Raw genomic sequence first — 12519 nt, forward strand, 5'->3', positions numbered from 1 at the left:
GGGGGAAGTTCTGGGAAGCCAATCTCGGCTGCTGAAGGTGTGTGTGGTCCCCTCAGTTCCTCACATCAACCGCCATTACTATTGCCATGAGGTCCACAGAAGGACATCCAGGTTAAAGATGGTCCGTAACCGCGTTGGATGCTCGTGTCGACACTACCGATAACCTAGACAAGGAAGGGAAGGTAGCGAACAGACTGCTGAAGATTATGGCGACGTGGGTGAGAGATGGCGGTCAATGAGAGGGGATATTCATGATAGGGACCAGACAGGCATTGTCCCCGGAAATTGAAGCCCTGTGAAGAGTAAGTCCGGCATATCAGGAAGCTAAAGGGTCCTCCCACTTCCGGCTTGTTTGGTCCCCTAGCCATGGTGTTACAACAGTGAAGATTGCACTAAGTAACTTCCCTGGTCATCGTCATCGCCAACTCCAATTCCCGTGGCCTTTGACTGTGGCCTGCATGTTGACTTGACCAAAAGGTTTGCTTCTGACAACAAGCCAACGGACCCCAGTGGTGGAAGTAAAGATGAAGAGGCCAGGGTTTTGGAGAATTCCGGATTCTGATTGGGAGCAGCACAGGTGTGCCGGTGCAGAAAGGTACCTAATTCTGACAACAACGACTGTGTCCCATATCAAAACGACTGTACTGCGTAGTAATACCAAACATGCCATAATTCGCCCGCCGTAGAAGTTAGGATCAGGGCAAGTTACCTTAGTATAAGGGTTAGCGGCTAGGGTCAGTCAATGTCAGTTACCTAGGTTTACCTAGTCCGGGGGTACAGGGAGCAACCTAGTGAGAGACCCCCGCGTGAGTACCTCTATCGATGGATCCCTTTCGTTGTAAGAAAGGTGCTTTTGTTGTGGTAGAGGTATGGAACCTGAATGTAATGACTTTCGGTCATAACTTGGTGATGGCGAGTGCGCAGACAGAGGTATCACGGATGCCAAGTGGAAGCGGGGACAGTGCCAAGGCTGCTGTTTTTATATGTACATTATACATAGCATAGTGTAATCACACAATCGTTTAGTTGAATGGGTTCGCTGAAAGGGTGTGTGGACGGCGCTTTGATGGGGCCAATGGGATCCAAAGATGCTCGGTGGGTCTGTGTTACCCCACTATATGCAGGTACCAGCCAGATTTGGCAGGCGCGGTTGGATGTCCTCTCCCTGGCGAAACGCAAGCGAGATCGCAATTTCACGGGACGACAACTTTGCGAATTGTGACTTCATTGGTCGACTCTTTCCACCTTGATTTGCACTTCCAGCTCCTGCCCATCTCCGCGTCCTGTTCGAAGCTGTCCACCGCTCCAATCTTTGGTCAAATGAGCTTCTCCAGACATGATCTCGTCTGGCGATCTCTAGACAACACGACCGGGCGCCTGTTTGATAAACCTCTTTGCCTGTGGAGAGCACCGCCCTCACCTCATGAGGAAATCGATAGACGGCGAGATTTGCGCGCTTCGGGAGTCGCTCTCGTCATCGAGTAATGCCTGTCGCATAATCGATCGACACTATCTCCCCCCTTTTTTCGGTCCTATTATTTATCGCAAACCCGTACTTTCATCGGTTTCTATCTTGGGGTAACGAAACAACATTTCGCCTCCAGCCGGCCGACATGACTGAAGATCTAGATCCTCGACCTGCATCTTTCTGGAACGATTCCACAACATGGGGCACTGTGCAACAATCAACACCAAAAAGCATACCTCCACGCACCAGCATCTTGTACCAATAAATAGGCAGTGCCAGACTTTGAGACGCTTCGGCTTCTGTTGGCGTCGTAGGCTCCCGTCCCGTCACGGTCCCCAATGTCACACCACCAATCAATGTTACCCAGCGGTTCCGCTTCCCGACCAGAAACGTTTAATCAAGCAAGTCGAGGTCCTGTCAAGTCTCCCCAGTGCTCATTTTATGTAACGCCATGTCAGGTCCGAGAGAGGCTTAATTTCCACCCCGCGAGACGGCTTCAAATCGAAATGCTCGACTCTCTCGGCAGCGGCACGGCGGAGTCGTGTATCCACTTCGTGATCTCTTCCTCAATATCCAAATTCATGCTCAACCCCGGAACATTCATGGTTCCCCGGTCCCTCTGCTTGCTTCTGATTCAGAACCTTGGAACCCCTATATACCCTCTGTCGCCACCGGTTTGATACGTTGAAGGCGGTCCAGATGATTCATGGCAGCATTTTGCACTATCTAGCATCCTTCGTGGTGAGGACTATCGAGAAATCTCAGTCGTTACGCTGCAGTCTTCTTGTTTCTCCGATGAAATTGCTAACTCGGACTAAAGTCACTATTAGGCCAGTCTATAGGAAAGTTCCTCTCTAGCAAGCAAAGTTACAGGAGTCTCTTGAGCCAAACTGCCAGCTAGTTTACATACATTTTCGATATATACACAGCCAGAACCACGAATGGGGACATTGACCTACCTCGGAACGACGTGCGTGTTGAGGCTCGTTAGGGAAGGTCGAGTGTCCTTGCCCCTCTATGTAAACCATCCAACATCGCAGTGTTTCCCTTCCTTCAGCATCCCGGCCGGTCATTGACGTCAAACGAGCCGTGTCCAAACAGCATCTCGAAACAGAATCTCGAAACAAAACGACAATTTGCACATACGGTCACCCGATGGCAGGGCCAGAGTGATAATGCCCTCGGAGACAAGCGTCTTTTGGCTACGACTATCATGATAGCATCGTCAGCCTCATGGTCGGTCACATATACAGAGAAAGCTAACAAAATGATTGTCATGCGATATGGTCTCGGTGGCGTCTCGGGTAAGCACCCTTCTTCCATCAAAGGCCTTGTCAGCAGCACCCATGTAACTGATCGTACCGTCGAACACAGGAAAATCCAAGCAGCTATCATTGGACATCGACGAAACCACATTTGTTTGACGACATACGAGACAGTTAATGACATCTCACGAGACCCAACTCACAAACGAACCCAACCACACCGACTCGAAACATTTCCCGCAACCGACCGGCATCGCCCGACTCTGGACCCGGGGTAACCATCAGGCTTGAACGGAAACATGTCTTCATGACAGGTGTGATTTGGTCCACGCTTGTCGAGACTTCGCCTTATGAGCACGAGAACCTCCGTCACAGAAGTCATCCACTTGGAATGTTGGAGAATCTTGGATTGCCCACGCAGACTATACTTCCCTACATGGAAAGAGACATCGAAACTGAAACACGGCTTTATCCATCACCTGGACCCTGCAGAATATCCGTCGTGGCTTGATACCGTCAACGGTCATCCTTCACGAGAAAATGGGAACGGGTAGGGCTGGGTAACGAGAAATGGCTTGACGAGTCGGGGTGTGAGTCTACGCCATTCAGTGGTGGGCGGCCTACATACGACCACATCAGGCTACGCGACGCTATCACGCTTTAGGCCATTCGAGAGCCAGACGACATCCAACATACGCGAGAATTCAATAGAGACGCCATCGTCATTGGCCAGTTGCAACATCCAAGGTACACATGGTCCGTGCACGACCCAATACCAACCTCCCATTGTATCATCGTCACCATCCATTGGCCTCCTTGGTTGCCTTGTGCTGAGCCTCTCTCCTGCGCAACGAATGCGCAGCATCATCCTCAATCTGGCTTATGTCTCGTACCATGTCTGCTCCTCGAGATGGCGACCTCCCAACGCTCGGAGTCATGGATGGAACCGTACTTGTACAACTGGGCGCTCGCTCAATTCCTCTTCTTTTGCCAGGTTAAAAGAACACTGGTCCTCATTAGCTGCGGCTTGTCCTACTCCAAGATTGGAAGAGCCTCCCAACACTCTTCCTGCTTGTTATCTTCTTCACGCTTATTTACTGCGAGGCCCGCTATCACTTCGATCATAGATCCCACGACGCATCACGACTAAGTATAGCGTTTCATCTGTCAAGCGTCACGCCCATGTCATCTCCAGCTCTTTTTTGACCCCGCATCACCGTCTACCCAGCCACTTAAAGAGTGTGGTTGCCTAAGCTGGCCATCGACGCGGAACCTCATAGAATTCGTTCGACGAGAGTCGTGACCAATTTGAGCATATCAAGTTCCAACAAGACCCCCGCAGAGTCTACTCAAGGTCTTCTTGTGAGACATTTCTCATCCTTTCTCAATTCGAGTATGAGGACTAATACACCTCAGAGTGTCCCGCGTGGCTATTATCCCTGTGTATGAGACGGACAAGGACCCCCGAGACATCCCGACCACATCTGCCTCCCATGGCTTCATCTTCCGCAGATCCTAAGGCATACAATCTTGCCGCTGGCGCGTACAACTGTCCGGACTGTACCAAACTCTTCGCCAGACCCTGTGATCTGAACAAACACAGCAAATCTCACACTCGACCGTTCAAGTGCCAACATTCTGATTGCAAGTACGCCGACCTTGGCTGGCCAACACTGAAGGAACTCGAACGCCACAACAACGATAAACACTCTCCTAACCCGATTATCTACGCTTGCGAGTACGAAGGTTGTGACTACAAGTCCAAACGAGAATCGAACTGCAAACAACACATGGAGAAGGCTCATGGATGGCTGTACACTAAGAGCAAATCCAATGGTAAACAGCCCGCGGATAGCTCTCCGGTAGCACCTGTGTACCGGCTAAAACCTGGACGGCATCCTGCCTCAGCATCTTCTACTCCACTTCTCAAGCAGTCACCTCATATTCTGCCTGTACCTAATTATCATCAGGACTTTACCCTCTACCAGGATGACACCGACCACTCCGTCAGATTTGATGACGATGATGAGAATACAAGTCACCATCACGATGCTCCTCAAGTCATCCCTTGGACATCGCCTGCTACCCGTCTACGGAGAAACGGAACCATGATCGAAAGATTTGATCAGACATATCACGGTAGCCAACCTCTCAGGGTCAGTGATAATCCGGTTGACCCATCGCTCGCCAATATTGAGCCGCAACTCAGAACATCTGCGGCACCTCCATCCACCTCAGAAGCATGCGGGAATGGCGGCACCAATACCTCGGAGACTTCGAGGCGAACTCGATCGTCGAGAGGACCGTCAAGAAAGGCCGCAGACCGCCAACGTATCAGAACAAGGGATGCCAAAGAATCAAGAAAGAGGCTCAAGCCAGACCCTACAGAAATTCTCGGAGATGACGCGGAATTCACTGACAGCAATATGCCGTGTATCTTCCGCCATGCACACCCTCACCTTTACAACAGGGAGACCAGAAACAAGTCCGATCCGTGCCATACGACGCATCGAGACATCTCAACTCTAGCAAGACATCTGCTCCGACCGGCACATGGCCTCGGTGTGGACCCCCGGATGATCTCATCATTTAAGATTCAAGACAACAATTACCCACACCCACGGGTTGGCCTTTGTCGCCGTTGCTGGCAGGCTTTCTTTGACCCCTTAGAATTCCGGAATCATCTGGATCTCAAATGCGAGAAGGTGTCTAAGGGGAAGCGGGAGAAGTGGCGTATCATGTACGATCTTTTCACGCCATTGGTCCGGCAGCATAACGAGCAGAGCAGCCTCTTACAGGACCTTGATATGGCGGGACAAGAAAACACAGCACACCGAACAAGAGGGTCGATCAACATGTCGAAGAAAGCTGGAAATGATTTTCGCTTGGTATCTGGCACTGTCGCTCCAACCAAGTACAGGACATCAGTTCCCTCCAGTTCTAGTCTTGAAAATGAGATACAAAAACTGAGAGAAGAAAACCGGCAGTTGAGGGAGTCACTATTAGCCCAAGGCCCTAGGGGGGAGTCAGTGGCAAGTACTGTTCACAGCAGCGCTGTCCATAATGCATTCGAGATGGCATCCGGTTCCGGACTAGTCTCTGCGCCGCGGATGCCCCATTCCAAGGATTCGAACTCGGATCAGGAGAGCCTAGTAGGATACATGGATTCTCAATCCACGGATGTCGACCGCGATGGCTTGATGAGCGAGACACCGGAAACTTTTGTGAGGCAGAAGCCAGGACACAGCTTGCCCTCCCACACAACCGTTCACCACGTCCCAACAAGCCCGTCCCCGCTACAGGTCGAATCCTTCCAAGATATATCCAACTTCAGTCAACCATCAGCTAACGTGTCCCTCTTCTCTGCCCGAAAGCAACCCACCTCACTCGCCGATTCCGCCTACGGTACCTGCACCGACCCAAGGCGAGGAAGTCTGGGCGAGCCCGGGCAGGCAGGATGCGCAGATATCTTGAGAGGTCCGCACAAGAGTTGGTTCGATAACTCAACCCAACAACGGCACGACGGCGGGTCGTTGACTCTGTTTGGCGATTACCAATTTGGTCACAACAACAACTCATCAGCGAACAACGAGAGCATTCACAACAATACGCCATCCTCATCCACTCCAAAGGTAGGGCCAAACATGACAGTCATTACAACCCAGACGACCCAGCAGCAGCCTCAGCAACAAGATTTTTCAGGGTGGTCCAACCCCAACCCTTTTGCCACGGCCTCAACCTCTCAACCGTCTCATAACTTCTTTGAAGATGCGTCATTTGATTTCTTTATGGCAGCGCAAACGGATTGCGGCGAAGAAACTGGTGGGTACAACCCGACTAGTTCCTCGCAGAATTTCATTTTTCCTTCTATGTGACTTTTGAGGTCATAGATGGCGTAGATTTATAGGGTTTGTCAAAGATTATTGAGATGAGGAGTCAGGAGTACAATTTCATGATACATGTCACGAACTTTGTTGAATGAAGGGTCGGCTCTCTCTTCTCTTCTTCTTCTAAGGTTACTGGTGCATTTCGAAACCGGAGGTTGGATCTCCGGTATTCCTTTCTTCTCAGTTCCAGGCGGTTTGCTGATTTTCACTGGGTTTTCCATTGGAGGATTTCTTCGCAAGTCCTCAGCGTATCAATTTTCTGAATGAATTTCCATCTACCTCTAAAATTTTCAGACGATCTTCTCCTCTCTATCCTCAAGGCGTTTACATCACTCATTCCTATCAAGCATCAAGTGTGTATGAGATATACTATTATAATTTGAGGTTACGTAAAGTGTCCGACAAGATCATAACATTCAGAACAAAGCTAACGGACACATAAACCTCCTGAGGCGCTGATAGAGGTTTGACAATCTAAGAAGGATCTAGTAGTATGTGGCTTCGTCTTCACAAGGAAAAGCAGTTGAGGTAAACATAAACACGCGCAACTTGGCTTGGAAATAAGTTCCGTTCCTACTTCTGCTACTGCAATGTATAGGCTCTTCAAGGAATGCCACTAAGTGTGTGGGGGGGGGGGGCAAATGAATTTGCATAGAAATCGGCCAGTGTCTAAGAAGCTTTGAATTCCGTTTCATGAGCAGCTCACCCAATGGTTCCAATGGCCGAAGAGTTTAGGTGGCAGCACATATTGAAGAGTGGGAACGAATATACAAAAAGTCCGAAAGGGTATCTGGCCTATCCTAGCTTCTCAAGTGTTCCTTCACTTTTTTCCTCTATTAGTCTTCACAGTCTCCTAACCGATGGCTAGGCAAGCATACGACATTCAAGCAAGTCAAGCCGAGAGTAGGTTTGTCTACGAATGCTAGTAAGGATAGAGATAGATAAGTATATCTGAATGAGATCGGTTTGAAATGTGAGGTTGTGGACGGCGAGGGAGTTTTACACAGATAGTCAACGACGCTTTATTTACTTTTCCCCCATCAGCTTAAGATCATCAACCCTCATTTTTTCTCGTAAGAACCTGCTGAATTTTATTGGATCCTTTTTATGTACCAAATACCCACTTCCTTATGATACCCGAACTTCCAAAAGCAAACTACACCACCACCCCATCTACTCTAGCACGTCTAGATAGAAAGCTGAGCAGTCTCCGCCTTGGACAAAGTCTCCTGATACCTGCTCAACTTCTCAGCAACCTGACCATTGCAGTAATCCTCCACAATCCTGGGGCAGTTGCCAATGAACAAGGCAGGGTCAACAAGCCCGTCAATCTCGCCCCAAACAGGCTTGAAGAACTCGGACTTCTTGATGCGCTCCAGCAAGTCATTCTTGCCACCCTCCTGCTTGACCACGGCGCTAGCCTGGTGGGACAAGACGCGGATCTCCTCGTGGGCGTCCTGGCGGGAGACGCCGTGCTGGGCGAGCTTCATGAGGATGGACTCGGTGGCCATGAAGGGCAGCTCCTGGTCAATGTGGGCGCGGACGACGGAGGGGTAGACGACCAGGCCGTTGGTGACGTTGTCGAGCGCGAGCAGGATCGAGTCGGCCAGCAAGAACATCTCGGGGATGTCCATGCGGCGAATGGCCGAGTCGTCGAGCGTGCGCTCAAACCACTGCGCCTTGAAGGTGTTGCTGAAGTTGACAGGCAGGTTGGCCAGCTTGCGGGAGAGGGCGGCAATGCGCTCGGAGCGCATGGGGTTGCGCTTGTACGCCATGGCCGAGCTGCCAATCTGCGACTTCTCAAAGGGTTCCTCCATCTCCTTGAGGTTGGCCAGGTGGCGGATGTCCGAGGCGATGCGCTCGGCGGTGGCGCCGATGGCGCACACGGCGTTGGCGACGCGGAGGTCGACCTTGCGGGTGTAGGTCTGCGTGGAGATGGGGTAGGTGGAGGGGAAGCCGGCCTTCTTGCAGAGGATCTTGTTGAGCTCGACAATCTTGTCGGCGTTACCCTCAAAGAGCTCGAGGAAGGTGGCCTGCGAGCCGGTGGTGCCCTGGGCGCCGCGGAACTGGAGACGCTCGCGGACGGTCTCGATATCCTCGAGGTCCATAACGAGCTCCTGGATCCACTGGCAGGCGCGCTTGCCGATGGTGATGAGCTGGGCGGGCTGGTAGTGGGTGAAGCCAAGGGTGGGGGTGTCCTTGTACTTAAGGGCGAACTCCTTGAGGTTCTGGATGACCTTGGCCAGCTTAGGGAGGATGAGGTCAAGAGCCTTCTGGATGAAGATCAAGTCGGCGTTATCGGTGACTGTTTCAACTAGTCAGCATGGATCGTCCCAAAAGGAACTAGTAATATGCGTACCGTAGCAGCTGGTGGCCTGCGTGATGGGAGGTCATGGTCAGCTCAGAAGTCTTCCCTGATTCAGGGAGAAATGTTATTCACTTACACCCAAGTGAATGTGGCCGGCAGCAGCGGGAGCATCCTCGCCATAGGCGTGGACGTGAGCCATGACATCGTGCTGTGTTGGTGAATTAGCAGAGATCTTTCGTCGTTTGCCTGTAGGGTAATTTTTTCTTTCTTCTACTTACACGGAACTTGTTCTCGTACTCACGGGCGACGTCGAAGGCCTTGTCGCTCACAGTAACGTGCTCGCGCATCTGTTGAATGGCCTCATCGGGAATGTTGAGACCCAACTCCTTCTCGGCCTCGGCCAGCCAGACCCAGAGTTGACGCCAGGTGGAGGCACGGGTGCGAGCCGAGAAGATGGACATCATCTCCTGGGACGCATACCTCGTGGCGAGGGGGGTCTTTGAGTGGCATAGTGAGTTAGCTTGGTGTCACCTGGGTTGAATAAAACTGGCATAGGCCTAGGCGAGTAGAATGTTCAGGATCTCATGGGTAAGGGCTAGATCAGACGTCGTGGTTGGGTCGAGTAGGGACAAGGCCAAAGTGAGGGTATCGCGGGGTCGAAATCAACGCATGAAAGTCTTTTTCGGTTTTTTTACCTGGTACTTGTCGTAGCTGGACATTTTGGCCTGTTATGAGTGTAAGCACTGGTCCTTTTTTCTATATTTTGCAAAGCAATGCTTACCGGGCTCTCTCTTCTTGTCGAGATATCCTGAAATGAGGAAGATGGAGGGGTAATTCAATGTTTCGAAGTGGGAGGAGTCGATGATCTGATGTCACTTATAAAAATTTCATTCACCAATCACTGCAGCTCAATCGGGGACCCTTTTGGTCGCCCTGCAGCGCCCCCCAGGACAGCCCCATAACGTCCACCCTGCAGCAGAGGAGTCATTGCCCGTAGCCGCTCCCTCTCCCCCGGGGTCGTAGGCCATTGGCCCCGCAAAATTCCGTGCTGTATGCCGAACATCGGCCCCGGACAGCGTCCGTCCCGGTCCACGAAAATATCAGACACGGTACGAGGGGACAGCCGATCATCCCAGGTACAAACCATTCTCAACCCCTCTGACCTGCAAGCGGGGGGAGCGGCTCAAGACCAACCTCTACTGTACTATCCTTTCCTATAAACATGTCAATGTGTCCCTAAACCGCTCTTCCGTGAGTGTTGCCCTCACTCACTGTCCCGTCCGCCAAATCCATTCCCTTCCGAGTTTGTCTCGACAGACTGCATGCCCTCCGGTTCGCGCAATGCTCACTCTCTTACCTCTTTCCATTGGGTCCGTTAATGCTGAGAAGGCAACGGATCGTCCAAGATGACGACCTTTGACCCCATTGCCACCATCATCCCCATCTGGGTTCCCCTTTTTGTCCGAAAAACCGCCACAGTGACCGCGGTAGACTCGTATGTCTGGTTACCATATTCTATTCGCAAAGTAGCAAAGCAGTTCATTCTATCCGATCAAACTCACGAACAGGCATGAGAGTGTGCTTCGTATGCAGCAATAGGACCAGCTCAAGGCTCACGAGTTTGACGTTAGCGCTCATATACCCACGCCGGCAGGTCAGCAGTCTGAAAAAGGGAGAGACTTTGGGAATCGATACATGCGTTGGGCTTGAGATGAGCCACATCCCGACTACAGGCCAGCGATGTCAACAATAACACGGCCATGGAGGGTTCTTCGAGGGAAAGAAGAGATGATACAACATATGGGTAGAGTCGCGTACCTGATGCATGGCACGTTACCACCACAGAAAGGGGTGATGGTGTTATGCTATATCACTTGGGCTGTGGAAGTTTCCGCATCGAGCGACCACCTCAGCTACTACAACAGCCATCTATGGTCTGATGGAGAGCGATTGGGCTATTTTCAGTCAAGCGACAGTCACACAGCCAGATTTTGGGTCCTGGATGACGACCACACCTGGCTTCCCTGGTTTTCTGGCGGACAGTCCCATGGTCGACGGAGGTTTTGCCATGCAATTAATGTATGCATCGTGGATGGTTGCAGAGACGAGGTTGAGGCGCTCAAGGTGCCCCTGTGCATGAGACATCGATGTATTTTTCGTCATCTCGAAATGCGCCTCACACAGCATCCTGGTTGGGGAAGAAATTGAATCTGAGAAAGGAAGGAACCTAAGAAGGTGAAAGCTTCCCTTTCCAGCCCGACACACCAGCCTACCTACCCAATCTGGCATCTCGGAGGTTAAAGTAGCTCTTGCCGACACTGGTAGAGGCAGCGCAGGCATCAGCTTCGTGATCCAGAGATGGCTATCGGGGAAAACGGCAAGCGCGGAGAAATTTGCTCGTCACTTCCTTCAATACCTCAAGGCCTTTCCCTACTTTCACACTCACACAAACCCTTGCTCAACTCGACATAAACTGAATTTGCTACAAGACCGCCGAGTGAACAGTGTCGAGATCTTCTCTTCCTGGCCCCAAACTGAGGACGCGGAACGTATGAGGCAGCCAGGAACCAAATTGTGGTAACGTTCAGCGGATGCTTCAATCACCTTCATGTACAGTCCCTTCGTTGCAAAGAAACGACAGGTTTCCATAAAGCTGACGTTTTCCTCGTCTTGTTGTTGCAATCACGTTTGCTAACCGACTTTTCGCAGAGCATGGTTGTCGGTTCCTCTGCCGCTGCTCCATCAATACACCAATTCAGCCGAAATTCAGATATTGACAACGCTCCGGTATCCCAGCGCGACATCCTTTTTCCATTCGGCCTATTTGTTTATTTTGCCGCACCATCACCTCTTTTGGGGGTTTATTTCCAGTTTGCCCCTAGCAATGAAGTCCCCCTGGCACTCGAAGACCCCAGATCTACCGGCAAGCGACTGGAATATCAGCCGGCCATGAGGCTGATCCCCCGCAAATTCCATCTTGCAAGAGAACAAACATTCGTACAGCTTTCTCATGTGAGTCAAGGGAACATCGATACATCTCCGGATTAAAGGTCTACTTGACCATCTTCAAGTGAGTGCCATGGTCCTACTCGAGGATCATCTTTGCTATAACCACCGAATACCCACAGATACCCCCAGATTGCCTCGGCCGATCTCTCGAAATGCTTACGCCGTGGCGCCGTGTATCATTCCGTAAGGACAATTCTTTGTACCTCCTCCTCAATTCCGACGTTGTGGCGGCGGTTGTGACGTCCGACTTGGTATCACCATGCTTGCCTATCTCTGCAATGGAACCTCGACATCCGTGAGCTTCTTGGTACCTTCTCTCCTCAACAAGTACAAACAGACTAGGTGGCGCACCCGCGGAAACAGGAGCTTGTCACACAAATGACATGTTCACCGAAAGGGACAGCAGCTCGACAGCTCGTCTTTCCAGAATGGCGGATATTCTTAACCTCGTCGGCTACCGGCAGGAACTCTTCGCGGGACAGGGCCGGGGTCCCAGTCTTCCTCGTTCCGAGGCTGCATTTTGTACGAGTCGGGTTCCAACTACACATCATCTTCAAGCACTGTGACCCCATGTTACGAGCA

General features: G+C 51.3%; 3 protein-coding genes across 3 annotated transcripts; 1 reads left to right on the plus strand and 2 right to left on the minus strand.

Moving 5' to 3' along the window:
• Positions 1–4226: 4226 nt before the first annotated feature.
• Positions 4227–6608, plus strand: NEUTE1DRAFT_129493 (uncharacterized protein; the record flags this gene model as incomplete). The annotated part of the gene is made up of 1 exon (XM_009852388.1): positions 4227–6608. One exon carries the CDS (start codon positions 4227–4229, stop codon positions 6606–6608), a length of 2382 nt encoding a protein of 793 aa, XP_009850690.1.
• A 1016-nt stretch (positions 6609–7624) lies between these two features.
• On the minus strand, positions 7625–9750 carry NEUTE1DRAFT_121981 (adenylosuccinate lyase; the record flags this gene model as incomplete). The annotated part of the gene is made up of 6 exons (XM_009852389.1): positions 7625–8925; positions 8980–8995; positions 9065–9136; positions 9207–9425; positions 9624–9653; positions 9710–9750. 5 exons carry the CDS (start codon positions 9645–9647, stop codon positions 7808–7810), a joined length of 1449 nt encoding a protein of 482 aa, XP_009850691.1.
• Positions 9751–11694: 1944 nt separating this feature from the next.
• On the minus strand, positions 11695–12456 carry NEUTE1DRAFT_100493 (uncharacterized protein; the record flags this gene model as incomplete). Its single annotated transcript, XM_009852390.1, has 3 exons — positions 11695–11748; positions 12098–12210; positions 12384–12456. The coding sequence occupies 3 exons, from the start codon at positions 12454–12456 to the stop codon at positions 11695–11697; spliced, it is 240 nt and encodes a 79-aa protein (XP_009850692.1).
• Between the last annotated feature and the right edge of the window lie 63 nt (positions 12457–12519).

Source organism: Neurospora tetrasperma (genome assembly GCF_000213175.1).
Source record: "Neurospora tetrasperma FGSC 2508 unplaced genomic scaffold NEUTE1scaffold_3, whole genome shotgun sequence".
NCBI classification, from domain to species: Eukaryota; Fungi; Ascomycota; class Sordariomycetes; order Sordariales; family Sordariaceae; genus Neurospora; species Neurospora tetrasperma.